Genomic DNA, 19,940 nt, shown 5'->3' with positions numbered 1-19,940 from the left:
AAAATTCATAGAATTTTGGCTTTGACTTTCAATTTGAAGTGGGGATATCATTCATACAAATTTTGGTTGAAAAGTATTTGCAACGATGTTTATTTTTAATTTGACTCGCATCAAAAATTGTTTGAGATATTATTGAGTAGTGATGCATTTCAATTTGAGGATAACACTTGAGACATCATTGCTAATGTGTTGAATTTTACTGTTGATGGTAATGTCTGTTTTTTGTTGAGAACGCGATTTTCTCAACAATTTCTTAACTTGTATATTACACTAATCCTTTGAAAAAATGTTGAAATTTAACATTTTTCAAACGTTTGTGTTTATTGGGTAACGTCTGTTTTTGTTGAGAAGGCGATTTTCTCAAGAATTTCTCAACTTGAATATTACCCTATTCCTTTGAAAAAATGTTTGAAAAATTGTTGATATTTAGCATTTTTCAAACGTTTGTGTTTATTGTATGAGAAGTCCAACTGAGCGTTAACGCTTAATTGAGCATACGTTATAATTTAGGCCAAATAAAAAATGTGAGTTGGCAACACTGTACACAATATTATAAATGCGCTTACATACTGAAGAAAATACCAAGCTGACACGCCGAGGAAAAAGGTTGTATGCTGTGACTGCGTGAAAGAGAAATTGTGAAATTTCATTGAAAAAAATTTGAGAAGGCATTGACAAAGCATTTATAAAGGTAAGGAACGGAAAATATATTTAAGAATGCGAGGAAATCCAAGGAGAATGCGTTCATTTTATTGAAATTACAATTTGTGCAATCTATTAAGCCTGCTACAATTTGGTAGTGATTTCATATCTAACCTCATCATGTTTTAAAAATGGCGGCCGCCGGTGAAAATATGCCAATTTACCAATCCAAATACATATTTTGCATGTCTTAAAAAATATTTCTCATTTACTCTTATAGCACAAAAAGCGGCTTTAATTAATTGAACAAGAGCTAACAAAACACAAAACAAGAAAATGGCTGATAATGATGATCTTTTGGATTACGAGGATGAGGAACAAACCGAGACCACCGTTGCCGAAACGCAGGAGGCTCCCAAAAAGGATGTAAAGGGTACTTATGTATCCATACACAGTTCTGGTTTCCGCGATTTCCTTCTAAAGCCTGAAATATTAAGAGCCATTGTTGATTGTGGTTTTGAGCATCCCTCCGAAGGTAAGACAAATATTCTTCGGAAAAAAATTGAGTCATAATGAGTTTTACAACGTGTTATTTGTATGTATTGCAGTTCAACATGAATGTATTCCTCAAGCAGTCTTAGGCATGGACATTCTTTGCCAAGCAAAATCTGGTATGGGTAAAACTGCAGTGTTTGTACTTGCCACCTTGCAGCAACTGGAACCAACCGAGAACGTTGTCTATGTTCTTGTCATGTGTCACACTCGTGAGCTTGCCTTCCAAATTAGTAAGGAATACGAACGTTTTTCTAAATATATGCCTTCAGTTAAGGTGATTGATAAAATTTTCGTCTATATGTCAATTTTGGATTCTAACATATATTCTCTAACACATATAGGTAGGCGTTTTCTTTGGCGGTTTGTCCATACAAAAAGACGAAGAAACTTTGAAGAATGTCACACCCCATATCGTAGTAGGCACACCTGGGCGCATTTTAGCTTTGATACGCAACAAGAAATTAAATTTGAAGCATTTGAAACATTTCATTCTTGATGAGTGTGACAAAATGTTGGAGCAACTCGGTAAGTCATAATTTTAATATAAATAGCTCTAAATGAAACAAAAGCATATATTGGTGCATTGTAATTGTTTTCGACAATTTAGGTTTAAAATTTTGTAGCAAAAGTTATCGTTGTTTACACGATCGCTTCTTCCGTTGGAGAGCAAATTGAATTTGTTAATGTATTTTAATTTAAAAACGTGGTATTCGACTACTCAGAATTTGTTTTTTTTTATCATGAAATATATTTTATAGGCCTTTATTAGTTTTAGGAAAGGGTGATTTTTTCAGAGCTATACATTTTTCGAAAAAAAAAAAAAAAAAAAAAAAAAATTCAGAAAAAATAATGAAATCTTTGTATGAGTCGGTAGTACATATAATTTAATAAATACAAGTCAATGTTTGAATATTTTTTCATGCAAATATTGAACACAACTGGGTCTCAATTTTGGCATACTCTAGTCCAATTTTGTTATACCCTAACAATGTTATCTTCCAATGCGTCAATTGTATGTATAGACATGAGCTTTAACATAGCCCCACAAAATATAGTAAAAGGGCGTTTTATTGCACGATCTAGGCAGTCAATTGGCCGGTCCTGGACATGAAATAAAATGTTCACCGAATTCGCCTCTTAATAACTCCATTGTTACTCCATTTGAAAAAAAACCTTGTATATCATATAACGGTAGCGCTCACCATTGACAGTTATGTTATGATTCGCATCATTTTTGTAAAAGTGCGGTCCAATGATACCAACAGCACATAATCTGCAAAAAACTGACTTTTTCTGGATGCATTGGCAGCTTTTAAAAAATCGACAAATTTTGCTCATTGATCCAAAAATGAGCTTCGTTACTTTACATAGTTCATGCGCGATTATCAAACCGCGCATTTTGATCAAACTCAATAATTTGAAAGCGTTGCTTGTTTGTGACACGATTCATCGTTAAAAATCACTATACGTAAAATATTTTTTGAATAAATAAAACAAGGGTAGGGTTTAGGATGTATAGAGTCTGGCTATTGTTATGGATACACATTACATTAGACATTGTAATGGCACTAATGGTGAACTTCTATATTATCAATGAGTTCTTATAGTTGTCAGTAACATTACAGGGACACGATTATCTTGAAAATCTTTGGTGTTCTTTCGACACAAGGGTGGTACCATTGGCTGATTTCTCCCTTATAAATGAATAATTACACTTTTAGTATTTAGCTAGGTCTAAATAGTTATAGTCACCATTTGCTGATAAGCATTGAAGGGTTGATTGCCAACTAATGCAATATTCTACCATTTCATTTTAGATATGCGTCGCGATGTCCAGGAAATTTTCCGCAGCACACCCCACGGAAAACAAGTTATGATGTTTTCCGCCACATTAAGCAAAGACATACGTCCGGTTTGCAAAAAATTCATGCAAGATGTAAATATCAACAACGTTTATCTATCCATACTTCTACTACTACTATACCTAGTTGTTGCCACACAAACGTTACCATTAGTTGTGCCACCACAAAGCATTATCTCAAACACCACAGGCAACTTGAAATATATTTTATATACATCATGCTTGTATTGCCGCCTTCCGCGCAAAAAAGTAAACAAAATTAATGGTTCTACGGAAAAACGGGCCTAAATATTTGAAAATCTGATAATGTTCTTGTCTAAGGGTAAACAAAAAAAATGAGAGATACTAAAAGCGGCTAGTAAAATGCCCTTATTTTTCTGGAAATTTGTAACACTTCGCGGGAAGAAATAAAACGGGAAAAAGCATTTGTAATGCTAATAAATAGTAAGAACGCCGTGATGCCTCCCAAACGTTCGTTTTGTGGGAGGCTAGTAAATTAATAAAACATAAACGGTAATTTCAATCGTAACATCCTATAAAATATTACTTGCGGTTTATAAAATAATGATCCAAAGTGATCTAATAATATATGATTTAAATAATCATCTCACCATAATTATCATAATACATACTTAAACTGGAGATATTTGTAATATTTGGATCATGTTCTTAGAGTGCCAATATGGCGGACGAATTAATTTCAACATAAAATCATCAATATGGAAACCCTACCATGGACCAACCTACTCCACTTTCAGTTGGTGACTGTCAAGATGGCCTGTGAAATTGCCTAGCCAGTGACTTCTACCGCTGTAACTTACAATGTTTTTGTGGAGCGGCAAACGGCAATTGTTTGCTGTTGAAAAACAACTGTGTTTTGAGAGCACGTCTTTGGTGGTTGTGTGTAGCCGTATGTAGAGTAAACATAACAATATAGGTTCAAAAATACATAGTACTACTGAAAAAAATTAGCAATGTTCCTATTGTGTTACATGAAATTTGTTTTCTAATAATTTTAATTTGTTGTTATTCCCCGCAGCCTATGGAAGTATATGTAGATGATGAAGCCAAATTGACCTTACATGGTCTTCAACAGCATTATGTTAAACTAAAGGAGAATGAAAAGAACAAAAAATTGTTCGAACTTTTGGATGTACTGGAATTCAATCAAGTATGTTTTTTCGTTAAAAAAAAAATGCAATACAACTACTAGTTGGTACTACGTTTCATGTTTCCAAATGTTTGTATTATCTAGGTGGTGATATTCGTGAAATCCGTTCAACGTTGTATGGCATTAGCTCAATTGTTGACTGAACAAAATTTCCCCGCTATTGGTATACATCGTGGTATGACTCAAGAAGAACGTCTCAATCGTTATCAACAGTTCAAGGATTTCCAAAAGCGTATACTGGTGGCCACAAATTTGTTTGGACGTGGTATGGATATTGAACGTGTCAATATTGTATTCAATTATGATATGCCCGAGGATTCTGATACTTATTTGCATCGTGTGGCTCGTGCGGGTCGTTTTGGTACTAAGGGTTTGGCCATTACATTTGTATCGGATGAAGCCGATGCTAAAATTCTCAACGAAGTTCAGGATAGATTTGATGTGAATATCACCGAACTGCCGGATGAAATAGATTTATCGTCTTACAGTAAGTAGAAATTAATTAATCTGTGTGGATGGTCTGATAAGTATTTAACATCAACCCGCATCACATGATGTAAGACCAATTTACTATGGCTGCTGAAATTTCAATCATGTGGACCGACCGACATTGATGTTTTTACCACTTGTGGAAGAGAGAGTGTCGTCCAATGTCTGTGTGTTTTAAGCTAAGTTTAAGTTCTCATTGGACCCATCCACGCACACTTGAAATTTACCGATTTAACTGTACGAAATATGCATATGTTCCTCTAAAACTTGTTTTATTTTTCTTTGCAGTTGAAGGACGATAAATAAATGATGTATTAAACATACCTGCTAACCAACTGGCTTATTTTATATCGGTTTGGATAACAGTGTATTTAGTAACTATACCCCCAACAAAACACCCAATATTCTTACTGACTAACTGAAAAAGTTTAAATAAACTAAACATATGCATTCACCTTTAATTTGGTATATTTAGAAAAAAACTAGATATGTGTTTTATATAATTTTACTCATTATTGGAAAAAAATGTATTTGCTTATTTTAAAGCAAATCTGGGTAAAATAAATACAAATGGCCTCATTTTTTTAATGAATGTCATCATAAACTAAGTGAAAATATTGTGTTTCATTTCATATTTTGTCTACCTAACAGGTTGGCTGATAAGTCCCCGGTCTGACACATAGATGGCGTCGCTAGTATTAAATGCATATTATTTTTATATAGTACCAACCTTCAAATGATTCGTGTCAAAATCTGGCGTCTGTAAGTCAATTAGTTTGTGAGATAGAGCGTCTTTTGTGAAGCAAATTTTGTTATTGTGAAAAAAATAAAAAAAAAAGAAATTTCGTGTTTTGATAAAATACTGGTTTCTGAAGGGAAAAAATACGGTGGAAGCAAAAACTTGGCTTGCTGAGTTTCCGGACTCTGTCCGAGGGAAATAAACAATAATTGATTGGTATGCAAAATTCAAGCGTGGTGAAATGAGTGAGGAGGACGGTGAACGCAGTGGAAGCCCGAAAGAGGGAAATCAACAATAATTGATTGGTATGCAAAATTCAAGCGTGGTGAAATGAGCACGGAGGACGGTGAACGCAGTGGACGCCCGAAAGAGGTGGTTACCGACGAAAACATCAAAAAAATCCACAAAATGGTTTTGAATGACCGTAAATTGAAGTTGATCGATATAGCAGAGGCCTTAAAGATATCAAAGGAATGTGTTGGTCATATCGTTCATCAATATTTGGATATGCGGGAGCTCTGTGCAAAATGGGTGCCGCGCGATCTCACATTTGACCAAAAACAACAACGTGTTGATGATTCTGAGCGGTGTTTGCAGCTGTTAACTCCTAATACACCCGAATTTTTCCGTCGATATGTGACAATGGATGAAACATGGCTCCATCACTACACTCCTGAGTCCAATCGACAGTCATCTGAGTGGACAGCGACCGGTGAACCGTCTCCGAAGCGTGGAAAGACTCAAAAATCCGCTGGCAAAGTAATGGCCTCTGTTTTTTGGGATGCGCATGGAATAATTTTTATCGATTATCTTGAGAAGGGAAAAACCATCAACAGTGACTATTATATGGCGTTATTGGAGCGTTTGAAGGTCGAAATCGCGGAAAAACGGCCCAATATGAAGAAGAAAAAATTGTTGTTCCACCAAGACAACGCACCGTGCCGCAAGTCATTGAGAACGATGGCGAAAATTCATGAATTGAGCTTCGAATTGCTTCCCCACCCACCGTATTCTCCAGATCTGGCCCCCAGCGACTTTTTCTTGTTCTCAGACCTCAAAAGGATGCTCGCAGGGGAAAAAATTGGCTGCAATGAAGAAGTGATCGCTGGAACTGAGGCCTATTTTGAGGCAAAATCGAAGGAGTACTACCAAAATGGCATCAAAAAATTGAAAGGTCGTTATAATCGTTGTATCGCTCTTGAAGGGAACTATGTTGAATAATAAAAACGAATTTTGACAAAAAAATGTGTTTTTCTTTGTTAGACCGGGGACTTATCAGCTAATAGGCTTTGTAAAAAAGATATTTCAAAGATGTTTGGGATTACTATAAATTTGGACTATCCTCAATGAATTTTGTATTGGGATGCCATATTGAGGAATTACATAATTTTCGCATCAATTTCATTGCATAACAAGTTTTATATTTCAAAATTATTTTTTTATTTAATGTCGGACTATTAGTAATTATCAAGGACTGAAAACACCCTATTGGGGTATGTCAAATTCCTGGAAAACTTGAAACTACTATCGCAAATGTATTTTTTGGATTTTATTAGTGTTACGGTCCAGTCTATGAGAATATCGAGTTTGATATTCGTTGGTAAAAATTTATGGGGAGGTTCCTAGTTTTTTATTGATGACATTTATGAATGTCACCGCGAGTAATTTGAGGATATTCGCCATTAAAAGTTCAAGCACACTGATCGAAAAACTTTTCACCGTCACATATCTGAAAAACGTACACCAAATTTTTTTTCGGTGTGGACCAGGTGTACAGCAATCGTATGCAAAGTCGAAAGACTTAACACAAACAAATAACAGATTCTGAAACTGTAATGTGTTTTTGAGCAAAATCAGTTGAATATGCCACAAAATAAGATTTTATAAAACTAAATATAAATATAAATTTTATAAAACTAAATAAAAATTTCTTCTAAGTGGTGTATATTTTTAGGGGTTGTTTTTACCTTTTTCCACATTCAAATATAAGACAGTGGCCACACTAAGCAAGTATTTGACCAAAATGTGTGTCAAACATTTTTAATTTAATTTATTTTATTTTCATATGTAACTAAGCCTTACAAAGGCCTTATACAGGACCATTTAGGAAATATCTGCATATCGGTTTTTAAAAACACTCTTATTGTGATGTTATGTACCCAATATGAGCTAACAACGTTCACTGGTTTGGCTGTGGCGAGGAATTACTTTTTGATTTCTGTCAAATATTTGCCCATTGTGACCGTACCGTTTCTTCTGTCTGCAATTAAAAGTCTGTTGCAGAAAAAATCAGCAGTTTACATTTTTCGATCAAAAATTCTAAATTTTCTTACGGCTGATTTTTTCTGCAATACACTTTTATTTGGAGACAGGAAACAAAAAACCTATTTTGCCGGTAAACTTACAATAGAATGTGGAAAAGGGTAAAAACAATCCCTAAAAATATACACCGAAGAAACCCTCTTAAGTGTGCCACCTCACAAAAATAGTCCAGAACACCTCTTAAGTGTGACACCTCTCAAAAGCGATACACGTGTGTACCAGAACAGGCACGAATAAATGTCATTGAATTGTCTCAAACTCTAAATCTGTTCGAATTCTTTTGCATTTCAAACCTACATTATTTTCGCATCCGCAGAAAAGTTCATTACAAACACAAGAATAAGTTACAGTAAAAATTTTAATTTATTTCATCTTCATTCAGAGAAAAAGAAAACGTTTCTAAATAATATTATTTCTTTATATATATTTTAATTACATTTGTTTTGGGGTGTGAATGTTTTCTTTCCAATAATCAGGTTTGTTTTAAGTCAAGCGATGATAAACTGCCAAGAAATGCAGTTGTTAAATAGTTTTTCATAAATAGAAACTTATATAAGAGAAGCGGAAGAAAGGCAGATATCTTATTATTTACACATTTATGCATATTTTATATAGGGATAGCATAGAGTCGACGATAAATCCGGTCCTTAAATACTAAACTACATTGTTTTATAATTAATATTATTATGCTTTTTTATATAAAAAAGACAAATATTTTTTTATGTAATATAGTAGTAGTAAAAATTATAACATTGCAACTAAACAAGCTCCTAAAATAAAGGACATAAAATCAAAGTTTGTAATATTTGTTTCATTAGTTGTGGTTGGATGCTGTGGAACGAAAATGTCATTTTCCGATTTCATATATATGAGTTTGGACGTATAGAAAAATGTTTAGGATATCGTTTAACAACTGCCGAAGAGGAAGAATGTTGTGGGGTGTTGTTGATGGTGGTGGTGGTACTCATATTTGTGGATGTATCAGTGTGCGTGTGAAAATCGCCTGACAATCATTTGGCTTTTTTAGATTCATTCTTTTTGCTGTTGCTGCTTTCTTTGTTTTCCTTCTTTACTGGTTTCTCTTCAGGATGATCTTCGTAACTAAAAATCAATAGATAAATACATTGTTAATTATGGATTACGACATTACAATTTTTTTAACTTACGCGAACAGGATCTTTAATTCACCCCGAACTAAAGCCACTAATAATGGTGTACCCATGCAGGCTGGTACCAAATACAACAAAGCTGGTTGGGCATGTTTGAAGACGTGCATAACGAATATGGTGGCCATTAATCCAAGGAAATAGGCGATCAATGTGGAGTAAAAGTAAATGCGGCTCTTACGCTTTGTGCTATGATCAAAACGTAGCAAAAGTGCAATAAATATTCCAGGAATAACAATATCACCTAATCCAAGCATAGCAAAGTTTGACGCACTTAAACCGTTGGTGATCAAATCTTGTGGAAAGACTAGTTTAATGGGAGCCTCAAAGCTTTTGGCCACAGTAACCATTACATTGGTTCCAAAAACCCAAAATATGTCATAGAAGAACAAGCCGCTCAAGAGAATGCATCCAGTAACAATATTATTCAAATGCAGCATTTCAACGCCGTTAACTGCGAATGCCAAACCGAAGAGATTATTGGCTATCCAATGCTTTTTCAATAAGTACCATACACCAATGACGGTGGATAAGACCAAACATACAATGTCATGGGTGGAGAATTTATAATTAATGAGATCTTCTTTATTTTTGCCTTCACCTTTGGTAAAGTGAATATGGAATGGTATTTTTGGTACAGCAGCTGGCATTAGTGAATTCACTATTGGACTGAGCAAATGGGCCAAGGCAATAACTCCCAAAAAGAAGAAATAGCCAGTAAGTAATAGGTTAATATGATTTTTAGAGAACACTTTGAAGAAGGTATAAAGACCAAATAGAGCTACCGATGCAATGATGGGGAAGAACATAGCATCTTTTTTGGTCATCGTATCTGCCTTTTCTCCGCTAATCTGTAAAAGAAACAAAAAAAGAGAAAAAATATTTAGAAAGAAAACGGGAAAAGAAAGTCAAAATGAGCAGGTTATATTCTGTACCGCCTATATTAAATTCAAGGGAGACTGCCTTTTGGCATTCAAAAATATTGCCTTTCGAAAGGAAAAACCACTGGCTGGGTGATGATTTTCATTCATGATTGTTTATATATGAGAAACGTTTGAATTCGACGTTTAAAATCGATCTGACCATTTTCATCCATTCGGTGAAAAAACCCTTCTTCCGGGACTGGGATAGGGATATAAGAAACAAACAAAAAAAACGAAATAAAAACTAATGATAGAAGAGGACCTATAGACAGAATTAGATGTTATCACACTTATTCTACTTGAATATAAAACTACATTGCACGATCAGCATTTTTGTTGCTTTATATAGTTTTGTCAACATTAGTGATTTATTGTAATGATTCTTCATAGAGCTTAATTCTGACTACACCCACGCACTTTAAGCTTTTTAGAATAATAGAAGCGGAAATGTGCATGTAGTAGTTCGATATTCGGAGACACTCCGATGAAAACTTAAATCCAGATAACATGTTTTCAATAAATTGGCACATTTTCTATCAGAATCGGTCAATTTTTACTACGAATAACTGATGTCCTTAAATTCCCATCAATGCGTAGTGGTCTGCCCAAGCTCCAAGGTTAAAATGGCCCATATTGGTCCAAATCCCAATATATCTCATTGAAAATTACTGTTTTTACGAAAACCAGATACGTAAAGATGCGAATGTCCCAACGTTGGAACGTTAATGGCAAATTGTCAAAGATTAAAGGAAAAAGAATCGATAAGTCTTGATTATATTGAATTGAAACTGTCAGCAGTTGTAGTTGTAAAAATTGTATGTTAGTCAGACAGGAATAATATAGAAATTAAATGATATTTCTTCAGTTAAAGGGGTTAATGTTTTTATGCCAATTTTTTGAAGTCGAAATGACCATAGTTGGACTAGGATTTTTGAGAATATCAAAAGGTAAAATTGCCCTTGCGGATTGGGGGTTTTGGACAGGATTAGGCTTTGGTAGGTTAGACCTAGTAGAGTACTGGAATGACGCTAGTAAATTTCAAAGAACACAATTAAAACATATTATGAAAGTAATAAAAATTTAATATGTTTAATTTCCTATCATTGTACATAATCTTTTTTCTCGTATGAAAATGTATTATTTTTCATTAATGATAGTGATCCTATTCATATCACAACATCCAAAAACTCTGAATAGTTTCTGTCTGGATGTATAGAATATTTTAACTACCCTATTTGCATGCTTAAATATGTACACGTACACACACTGCTGATGTGGTCTTAGACGTGAGTTGTTTCAATAAAAATAGAGTAAATATACATTACTGTATAATGCACTTGTTTCTCCATATTATGACGTGTATAACCAGATCCCTTCTCTTGTCTTCTCATATATTTTTAAATAAGCGTCTAAAACACCTATTCGGCTTATGATATAAGCCATAGTGATAAGACACTATGAATTAACTGGATATTATCAACTTACCTTTTTGGCTTTGTGCAATTTGACCGAACGTATGGAACCAAATACTATGGGCAGCATTGCCATAATGACTAAGCTTCCATAGGCAACTGCGATTCCTTCCTAAAAAAAAAGATGGAGTATTTTTATATGAAGTTAGCAGATAAAAGGTCCCATATAAAAAACCACATATTTAATATAGCTAACTTACAGGTGTACTAGGTGTTTTAGCATTTGTTATCGTTTCGCTATTAGTTGCATTTTCGACTGCTTCCGTTACTGCATCTTTCACTACTTCGACCACTTGGTCCACAACTTGCTCAGACATATCTGTTTTCTTAATTTATTTTATTTTGTAAATCTAAGGCTAACGTTCTACTTGCAACACTATTTGCTCCTTATTTCTTCTTAAAAATATCAAATATGCGAAGAAAATTGCTGCACAGGAGAGAAAATGACACGCACTCAATATGGTTTTTGTTGTTGCACTTGCAAAAAGAATTGACAGATATTTGACGTGTCAAATGTCATTAAAGTAAGGTTGTATTCACACTAAAAACAATGTTGCCGGATTTAGTATACAATAACTTTGATCAGAGTTAATAAAGGTCGGTATGCATTTGCCGATTAGACAGTTCCCTTCCAATATTTTTGAATTTGACGGTCTTTTTACTATGCGTTTAGTTTCAAATTTACAAGAGTTAGATTTCATAAAAACGTTGGTTTAGGATCTGTGCATTTATTTATTTATTTAATCAAACTGAGCCCCCATGGGCCATATGTTGATAGATATATAAAGTAGAGCAATAATGAGATTTAAAATATAAATTACATACATAAAAAATTGCTAAGGCACTAACACGAAAAATTCTAAAACTATAAAAAAAAAACTTAAAAATCTAAAAATCTAGCAAAATCCTCAATGCACATTTCTAAAAAAATAATGAATAAGTGTGAGACAGAGATTGTCAATGACTAAACTGCTAAGCTTCGTGAGAAAAATGGGATATTAACTTTTTTTGAAAACATGAACACTACCCAATAAACTCAGGATGAGCGTTTTTCAAATGCAACAACTTTTCAGTTTGAGGGTAAATATAATTTTCAACATAAATTCAACTTGACTTGAAATAGCTCATTTTCAATACATCTTCAAATTGTTTGCGAATTACTTCCAAATTGCCAAAATGTTGACGAAATCTTTGAAAAGGTGTTGAAGATAATATGAGAAAACTTTGACAAAACACTACCCTAAAATGCAACGAAAAAACCATGTGGTTTTCAATTCTTATTTGTAATTATACGAAGTTCGTGGTCAATTGCAAGAAATAAAAAAATGGAAAATTTTAGACAAATAACCAAATAGTTTATAAAAATAGGGAAGTGAAAATAAAAAATGAAATAAAGCTTTAAGAAAGTCACTAAATGTATATCTCTTTGCAGAAAACTAAAATTATGGATACTACCCCTGCCAGCATTTCAAAGTTCCATTTCATCCTCATCGCTACCACAGACTCGTAAATGTCACCACACCCATCGCGAACTGTGATGGGGGAAGCATATCAAAAAGTACAAAATGTACATGAAAGTATTTTGCCATCACTACTGTTAGAAGAGCCATTTTATTTTTTGTGAAACGCCAAGCGCAACCAGCTTGTTATATTTTATTTAAATAAAAACGAAAATAAAGTTCTGAAAACATAGATATTACGCTTAAAATTGTGAAAGGTATATGGTGAACAATTTTTGACTTTCCAAATGGAATAAAGTGATAGTTTTTCAAATATTTTTCCAGACACGCTGAATCCATTGGGAATAAAAGTATTGGCTGATAGACGCTACAACATTTAACTTACAACTTGTAACTCAACATCAATCTCTTATTAATGCATAAAAATGTGTTAAATGTGATGTGGTAGTCGTATAAATGTTATATTTATGAGAATTTATAAATGTTTCATAAAATTAATAAACATCTAAACAATCGTGTTTTACTTGACCACAATGATTCTTTTACAACTATCTTAAAATGCACTTGGTCTGATTGTTTGAAGGGGCTCTTATTGGCGTCCTTCTAAATGTATCCATAAGGGCTCCTAATAATTGCACTCATGCGATACTTTTTTGTAGTAACTTGGCGTGGTACAACTTCTCAATAGTGACGGCGCTTTTCCGAGGAGTTTTGGATATCGTATACGACTGTTTTCGACGTAGTGGGGATTCTCAGAAGCGCCCCCAAATTCAAAAAATGTTGGCAGGGACGTTCTTGAAAACATTAAAAAGCTGACCAATGAAAAAATGGTGGACAATTAACTGGAACTGCTTCAAATAGTTTATAATAATTGGTACGTCAATATGAAAAATTAAATTAGCACTTAGAGAAGTCACTAAATTTAAATCTCTTTGCAGAAAACTAAAATCTTTGGATGCTACTTTCTTGCAAACAATAAGAAGCTGACCAATGAAAAATGAGTGGATTATCGACAAGAAAAAGTTTCCAGAAACATTACAAGTGCAACCAATTAAAATTGTTAAAAACAACAAATTGTTGAAATCAACAACTTCTGGATGAAAATGTGTATCACATCGTCAGTTTAATTCATATGCTATTATCAGTTCAAAATGGATATTTTGTGACTTTCTTCTGCTGGAAAACAATTCTAACACGCGGTCCAGTACGTTCCTAATTTCAAATTGTCCGCATGTTAATAAAAGGAAGGAACCAAAAGGAAGGAAATCGAATTATCAATGCAAAAGTGTTTAGTAATAATGTTTAAGATATTTAAAGTTTTGTTGTTTGTTTTTTTTATTTGTTGGTATGTTTAATAAGATTATTATTTATCAATTGGTATTGTAGTGTATTATGTAGTGTAGTGTATTATTATATATTTTATTTTGATGAAAATGAATAAATTATAAAAAATTCATAGAATTTTGGCTTTGACTTTCAATTTGAAGTGGGGATATCATTCATACAAATTTAGGTTGAAATGTATTTGCAACGATGTTAATTTTGAATTTGACTCGCATCGAAAATTGTTTGACAAATTATTGAGCAGCGATGCATTTCAATTTGAGGATAACACTTGAGATATTATTGCTAATGTGTTGAATTTCACTGTTGAGGGTAATGTCTGTTTTTTGTTGATGTACTCAAGAATCGGAAATAAGAAATAAGATATGCTGGTTTAACTGATCTCAAAACACCATAAAGAAAACATTTATTAAATCCGAATTTATTTGAAGAAACCAAGATCACTTAAAATCTCCTTTCGTTATGCGCTTTACAGAGTATCAGTTATTCCGGACGACAGTGCTCGTGTCGAACATATCCCATATATTGTGTACATTATAACTTCCCTGCCAACATTTTTTGAATTTGGGGGCGCTTCTGAGAATCCCCACTACGTCGAACACAGTTGTATACGATATCCAAAACTCCTCGGAAAAGCGCCGTCACTATTGAGAAGTTGTACCACGCCAAGTTACTACAAAAAAGTATCGCATGAGTGCAATTATAAGGTGTCCTTCTGGATACATTTGGAAGGACGCCAACAAGAGCCCCTTCAAACAATCAGAAAAAGTGAATTTTTAGATAGTTGTAAAAGAATCAAGTAAAACACGATTGTTTAGATGTTTAATAATTTTATTAGACATTTTAAAATTCTCATAAATATAACATTTATACGACTATTACATCACATTTAACATATTTTTATGCATTAATAAAAGATTGATGTTGAGTTACAAGTTACATGTTGTAGCGTCCAGTAATTTTATTCCCAATGGAGGCAGCGTGTCTGGAAAAATATTTGAAAAACTATCACTTTATTCCATTTGGAAAGTCAAAAATTGTTCACCAATATACCTTTTACAATTTTAAGCGAAATAACTATGTTTTCAGCACTTCATTATCGATTTTATTTAAATAAATTATAAGAAGTTAGTTGTGCTTGGTGTTTCACAAAATAAAAAATGGCTCTTCTAACAATAGTGACGGCAAAATACTTTCATGCGAATAGTGATGGCAAAATACTATCACAGTTGGCGATAGTTGCAGTGTCACTTACGAGTCTGTGGTAGCGATGAGGATGAAATGGAACTTTGAAATGCTGGCAGGGTTAATTCTGGAATAACTGATATTCTGTAAAGCGCATTACAACGTATCCTGCATTTTTTTTTTTTTTTTTTTTTTTTTTTTGAAAGTGTAAGTGTCTTTATTTACAATTTTTCTTACATACGTATATATTGTTTGTAACAAAGAGTTTAGGAACTATTATCCTTTTCTACTTAATTATTAATAGGTTACTTATAGTTTGATAATGTTTTGCATCTGCAAATTGTTTGTTATTGTAATATGAGAAAAATACACTACGAAAAAACTCATTTAAAACAATTGACTAGATGATTTTTAGCTCAGTCATGCTGCCTGAATCTAGGAAGGAACAATCTCGTTGATATGAGCATAGTGGGATGAAATACACCTAGATGCAAAATTATTTGAAATATTCTGCATTTTATCCTGGATAAGTTGGAAACCGGATAGACTATGTAGTCTATGTGTAGAATAGTGCCAGGGGAGATTGTAAATAAGTTTGAGTAGTCTATTTTGAACTACTTGAAGTTTGTTTAAATGGCAATTTGCAGATGTTATCCATAGTGGAGCACAGTAAAATATTACTGGCAGGAATATTGATATTAATAAGATTTTCATATTTTATATATTTAGCTCGGATTTTCTATTTATCAAAGGGTACATAATCCTGATTACTTTGTTCACTTTGTGAACGATATGAGATATGTGAGCAGCAAAGTGCAGTTTTTTATCCAGTATTACCCCTAGGTATTTAACTTGTACTTCCCAGTTTATAGGGTGGTTTAAGAAAAGTAATGGATTTTGTGGTATGAAGCGGGGTTTCCGTTTCCTCGTGAAATAAATGGCTTGTGTTTTATTTGGGTTGACCGAGATGTTCCATCTCTTGAAATAGTTATTGATTGTTTCGAGTCCATTTTGAAGATTTGTACAAACATCTAACGCATATACGCCTGAACTTATTATTGACGTGTCGTCTGCGAATATGGAGACGGTGCAGTTTACAGGAATTGGAATATCTGCTGTGAAAATGTTATGCATTTCAATGCTCGATTTTATTCCCAACGCTATCAGTTCTATTTCTAGGATTTCTTTCAAAAGAATCACACTAGCGTAGAATTACCAAAATGTCGCCCAAATTAAATTACGGTATGAACGGCGCAACATCTCTATTTTCGACAATTGAAATTCGCATTTCCTTACAAAAGCAAGTTTTCAAATGTTATTTTCGAGGGACAACAAATTAGTAAAATCTGGCCGTACTGCTACAGCGTGCCACACTTTTGACAGAATGATGCATGTATTACCAGTTTTTTTTGTTAATAAATCTATTTCTCTTAATGTTTATAAAACAATGGGAGCACATTAGCATTTTTATAGAGATAAAAATTTATTTGTATCCTTTTTTGAAAATCCCTTATCGAAAGAATGTCCATTAAAAAAACATATCTTTTTATGTACCTAAATATATGTACCCTAAAAAAGAAGCACTAAGACTGAATATGGCATCTCTGGTAATGACTTGACGCGAAAACTCAATTGTCACTCCGGTACATACGGTGGTTTGGTTATTGCAAATAAATTTTAACTCTTGTGAATACAAATACTATAGAACATTAAATAATATGGAGACTATTTTGGGTATACGTGGTCCTGACTTTGTTATGGTTGCTGCCGACACAACTCAGGCGAGGTCCATTATTGTCATGAAGGAAGGTTCGTATACCGCAAGGCACAATTCCGATGACTTTACAAAAATGAAAACTGCATAAACCCCTAATATTCCTATTTAGATGAAAACAAAATAACAAAGATTGCCGATAACTTAATGTTTGCTGTTATTGGCGAATCCGGCGATACAGTACAATTTACGGAGTACATTGCCAAAAATATAGCCCTGTATAAAATGCGCAATGGGTATGATTTGAGTCCTAAATGTGCTGCCCACTTCACTCGCAAAAATTTGGCTGACTACTTGAGGTCGCGCACTCCATATCAAGTTAACATGTTTGTGGCTGGGTATGAAGAAGACTCATTGTTCAGAATTGTCAAACGTTTTATTAAACATTTCGATTTTCAGATATGATCCAAAAGAAGGTCCTGAATTGCATTACATCGATTATTTGGCCAATGCAAAGTCTGTAAAATATGGCGGCCAAGGATATGGTGGCATGTTCTGTGCCAGTATCTTCGACAGATATCACTATGATAACATTACCCAGGAGGAAGCCTATGATGTACTGAAGAAGTGTGTGGTAGAAATCCAAAAACGCCTTGTCATAAATCTCACAAAGTTTAATGTAGCTGTTGTAGATAAGGATGGTATCAAAGATTTGCCACAGATCACCTCACATAACCTAATTGGTTATAAAGCTTAATTTATATTAAGGGCATTCGAAATGCCAATTGATTTTTGGTTTAGAATATATGGTAATAAACTTTTTGTATAAATCTGCGCAGAAATAAAAACAGGATTTTCGTTCTATTGAGGAAATTTCCAACCTTTATTTACTTTGCTGCGTTACACTATTATCGACTTCTTTCGGCCAGTCTAAATCAATGGCCATAACATCTAGCGCCAAAATATCAACCTTAGCTTGTCCAATAATGGAAGAAACAGAAGGTGTTGTTCGACCGAACTCACCATGTACCAACTCTTTAATATAAGTTCCAGCTTGGCTCACAACATCCAATACCAATAAACGAGGGTCATTTTTGTGAACCCATGCTTTCATCTTATAGACAGTTCGTGGCCGTGTGTGTAAAGGCCGCCGGTGAAGTACCCTAATGGGAGTTTTCTGCTGAATTTCAAAACCCTCTGGAAGGTCCAATTTTTTAAGAATATCCAAAGTGGCTGGTCCTTCTAGTTTACATAAAGCTCTATAATATTTTTTCTTTTGTTCCTCGCCAGATTTTATGTAAACTAATTCTTCACGATTAACCATTTGAAGATCACGGACCGATATCTTCGATGATTTGTCAATATCGCATTCCATGCGATAAGCCTCAGATATGGGTAACGTTGTGAGTGTCGAGTTAGGAATTTCCAATACAAAGGGTCTACCTTTACCAAGGCACCTCACGTCTACATCTTCTCGACCACTAGACATAAAAATAACCTTTGTTGTGTCATTGCTACAAAGAAAGAAAATTGAATTGATATCCTTTGTATAAGTTTAAGGCTGGTATGCACCTTTAGCGATAATTTTGTTACCCATAATACAGTCATTTTGGGTAGTTTACATTTTGTCCCAAAAGAAACACAATGTCAAACTGCCTTATTGACATGTATGTAGGAATTTTCGCAAGAGCTGCCTACCGGGCTTTAGATAAATATTACCAACCAAAAGAATGGAGCTACTGTCCTTATTATAATTTCCTCGATACTTTCTTCCATTATTCGTTTGCCATTTAAAACCCAAGGTGTATGCGACAGTTCTCGTGTTATCTTGCGGTATCTTCCAGCAACAAAAACAGTTGGTCCAGCCAATTGGATAGACTCAAGGGTTAGATTCTCAGATACTGGTCCTGGAGGGACTGAAAAGTACTCCTTAAACAATTCTTCTTTGAGCCGTTTTGGTGTATATTGTTTCTCCAAAACTCCCCGTGAGACAGGCTGTCGTTTTGTATTAGGAGGTGTAGGAAACGCTTTTTCATGTAATGTTTTTAAATTCTTTAAGTTGTCTTCTTCCATGTTGTGAGATAGTAAAATATTTATCATTATCCCTGTGCCATTTGGGTCATACTTCTTTTTTAATTCTCGACAAATAATGGGATTTATAATGAGTTTCACTGCTTCTTTTAGTGGCACGTCTGGAGCTCGTTCTTTTTCAATATGTTTACCAAATTTCTCAATTAAAGCATACCACATTGATATCTGCCTTGTTTGTAAAATCATGGGCATACAAATGGCAATAACAATATCATCACATTCATATTTACCAATATCGGTTTTTAAAATGGATTCAATAAGATGCGATTGGAAACTTTTGGAGAATAAACCTAAACAACATGGACATACTTCTAATTTGGCTTTCTTAATTTCAGTTTCATTGGAGTCTAGCGAATTTGAAATAGCTTCATAATTCACATTAAGCTACGATGATAAAAAAAAAATGTAGTGAGAATATATTAAGAAATTATGGCAAGGTGGTGGTGGTACCTTCTCAAAGCTTTCCTTTAAATCTCGATATTCGTTACCTCGAGCCTTTAAGTATCTTAGTTGACATACATCGCAAACACCTTGATCTTTTAAGAAATCTACCAATTCCTGATTTATCATACTGGTAAAATTTTACTTAAATATTTCAATTCTAAAATATTGCGGTGTAGGAGAGGAACATCAACACGTTGTTTATAAACACTAGAATGACAGATGAAAAATAGTGATAATTAGTGGATCGTAATTTAGAGATCAGAAAAGCATTACGTCGTCAGTTTTTTCTAGCCCGATTTTTTTCTGTATGACTTTTTCTTCCACGCCGTCAGTTTTTCTAACCTGGCTTTTTTTTAACCTAA

The 19,940-nt window shown here is 33.8% G+C and overlaps 4 protein-coding genes and 1 long non-coding RNA gene across 5 annotated transcripts; 3 read left to right on the top strand and 2 right to left on the bottom strand.

Annotated features, from left to right (window-relative positions):
• Positions 1 to 539: 539 nt before the first annotated feature.
• Positions 540 to 5,333, top strand: Hel25E (ATP-dependent RNA helicase 25E). Its single transcript, XM_075296264.1, has 8 exons — positions 540 to 691; positions 923 to 1,177; positions 1,251 to 1,471; positions 1,539 to 1,722; positions 3,015 to 3,133; positions 4,098 to 4,229; positions 4,314 to 4,716; positions 5,007 to 5,333. The coding sequence occupies exons 2-8, from the start codon at positions 979 to 981 to the stop codon at positions 5,018 to 5,020; spliced, it is 1,272 nt and encodes a 423-aa protein (XP_075152379.1). The 5' UTR covers positions 540 to 691; positions 923 to 978; the 3' UTR covers positions 5,021 to 5,333.
• Positions 5,334 to 8,123: 2,790 nt separating this feature from the next.
• On the bottom strand, positions 8,124 to 11,825 carry LOC142226328 (signal peptide peptidase). Its single transcript, XM_075296263.1, has 4 exons — positions 11,541 to 11,825; positions 11,354 to 11,452; positions 8,946 to 9,796; positions 8,124 to 8,880 (listed from the first exon to the last, which is right to left on the bottom strand). The coding sequence occupies exons 1-4, from the start codon at positions 11,655 to 11,657 to the stop codon at positions 8,790 to 8,792; spliced, it is 1,158 nt and encodes a 385-aa protein (XP_075152378.1). The 5' UTR covers positions 11,658 to 11,825; the 3' UTR covers positions 8,124 to 8,789.
• A 976-nt stretch (positions 11,826 to 12,801) lies between these two features.
• On the top strand, positions 12,802 to 14,261 carry LOC142224110 (uncharacterized). The gene is made up of 3 exons (XR_012719037.1): positions 12,802 to 13,057; positions 13,125 to 13,674; positions 13,739 to 14,261. It is a non-coding gene; the product is annotated as an uncharacterized LOC142224110 (long non-coding RNA).
• Positions 14,262 to 16,930: 2,669 nt separating this feature from the next.
• On the top strand, positions 16,931 to 17,916 carry Prosbeta4 (Proteasome beta4 subunit). The gene is made up of 3 exons (XM_075296259.1): positions 16,931 to 17,138; positions 17,216 to 17,441; positions 17,503 to 17,916. The coding sequence occupies exons 1-3, from the start codon at positions 17,048 to 17,050 to the stop codon at positions 17,798 to 17,800; spliced, it is 615 nt and encodes a 204-aa protein (XP_075152374.1). The 5' UTR covers positions 16,931 to 17,047; the 3' UTR covers positions 17,801 to 17,916.
• Positions 17,897 to 19,786, bottom strand: Pus10 (Pseudouridine synthase 10). The gene is made up of 3 exons (XM_075296257.1): positions 19,585 to 19,786; positions 18,767 to 19,518; positions 17,897 to 18,557 (listed from the first exon to the last, which is right to left on the bottom strand). The coding sequence occupies exons 1-3, from the start codon at positions 19,702 to 19,704 to the stop codon at positions 17,927 to 17,929; spliced, it is 1,503 nt and encodes a 500-aa protein (XP_075152372.1). The 5' UTR covers positions 19,705 to 19,786; the 3' UTR covers positions 17,897 to 17,926.
• Positions 19,787 to 19,940: the final 154 nt, after the last annotated feature.

The sequence above is a fragment of the Haematobia irritans genome, chromosome 2, assembly GCF_050003625.1.
Source record: "Haematobia irritans isolate KBUSLIRL chromosome 2, ASM5000362v1, whole genome shotgun sequence".
Classification (NCBI taxonomy): Eukaryota; Metazoa; Arthropoda; class Insecta; order Diptera; family Muscidae; genus Haematobia; species Haematobia irritans.
Note: the sequence above shows the minus strand (reverse complement) of the source record. Positions and strands in the feature narration are given on the sequence as shown.

Excerpts from the sequence above, each read along its gene's own strand:
- Hel25E (XM_075296264.1), top strand. The coding sequence starts at position 979 with ATGGCTGATAATGATGATCTTTTGGATTACGAGGATGAGGAACAAACC. Across the intron at positions 1,178-1,250 it reads TTTTGAGCATCCCTCCGAAG|TTCAACATGAATGTATTCCT; the intron begins GTAAGACAAATA and ends TATGTATTGCAG. Across the intron at positions 1,472-1,538 it reads AATATATGCCTTCAGTTAAG|GTAGGCGTTTTCTTTGGCGG; the intron begins GTGATTGATAAA and ends TAACACATATAG.
- LOC142226328 (XM_075296263.1), bottom strand. The coding sequence starts at position 11,657 with ATGTCTGAGCAAGTTGTGGACCAAGTGGTCGAAGTAGTGAAAGATGCA. Across the intron at positions 11,453-11,540 it reads CTAAAACACCTAGTACACCT|GAAGGAATCGCAGTTGCCTA; the intron begins GTAAGTTAGCTA and ends CTTTTTTTTTAG. Across the intron at positions 8,881-8,945 it reads GAATTAAAGATCCTGTTCGC|TTACGAAGATCATCCTGAAG; the intron begins GTAAGTTAAAAA and ends ATTGATTTTTAG.
- Prosbeta4 (XM_075296259.1), top strand. The coding sequence starts at position 17,048 with ATGGAGACTATTTTGGGTATACGTGGTCCTGACTTTGTTATGGTTGCT. Across the intron at positions 17,139-17,215 it reads CATTATTGTCATGAAGGAAG|ATGAAAACAAAATAACAAAG; the intron begins GTTCGTATACCG and ends ATTCCTATTTAG. Across the intron at positions 17,442-17,502 it reads GTTAACATGTTTGTGGCTGG|ATATGATCCAAAAGAAGGTC; the intron begins GTATGAAGAAGA and ends TTCGATTTTCAG.
- Pus10 (XM_075296257.1), bottom strand. The coding sequence starts at position 19,704 with ATGATAAATCAGGAATTGGTAGATTTCTTAAAAGATCAAGGTGTTTGC. Across the intron at positions 19,519-19,584 it reads TAAAGGAAAGCTTTGAGAAG|CTTAATGTGAATTATGAAGC; the intron begins GTACCACCACCA and ends TTATCATCGTAG. Across the intron at positions 18,558-18,766 it reads ACAGTAGCTCCATTCTTTTG|CAATGACACAACAAAGGTTA; the intron begins GTTGGTAATATT and ends CTTTCTTTGTAG.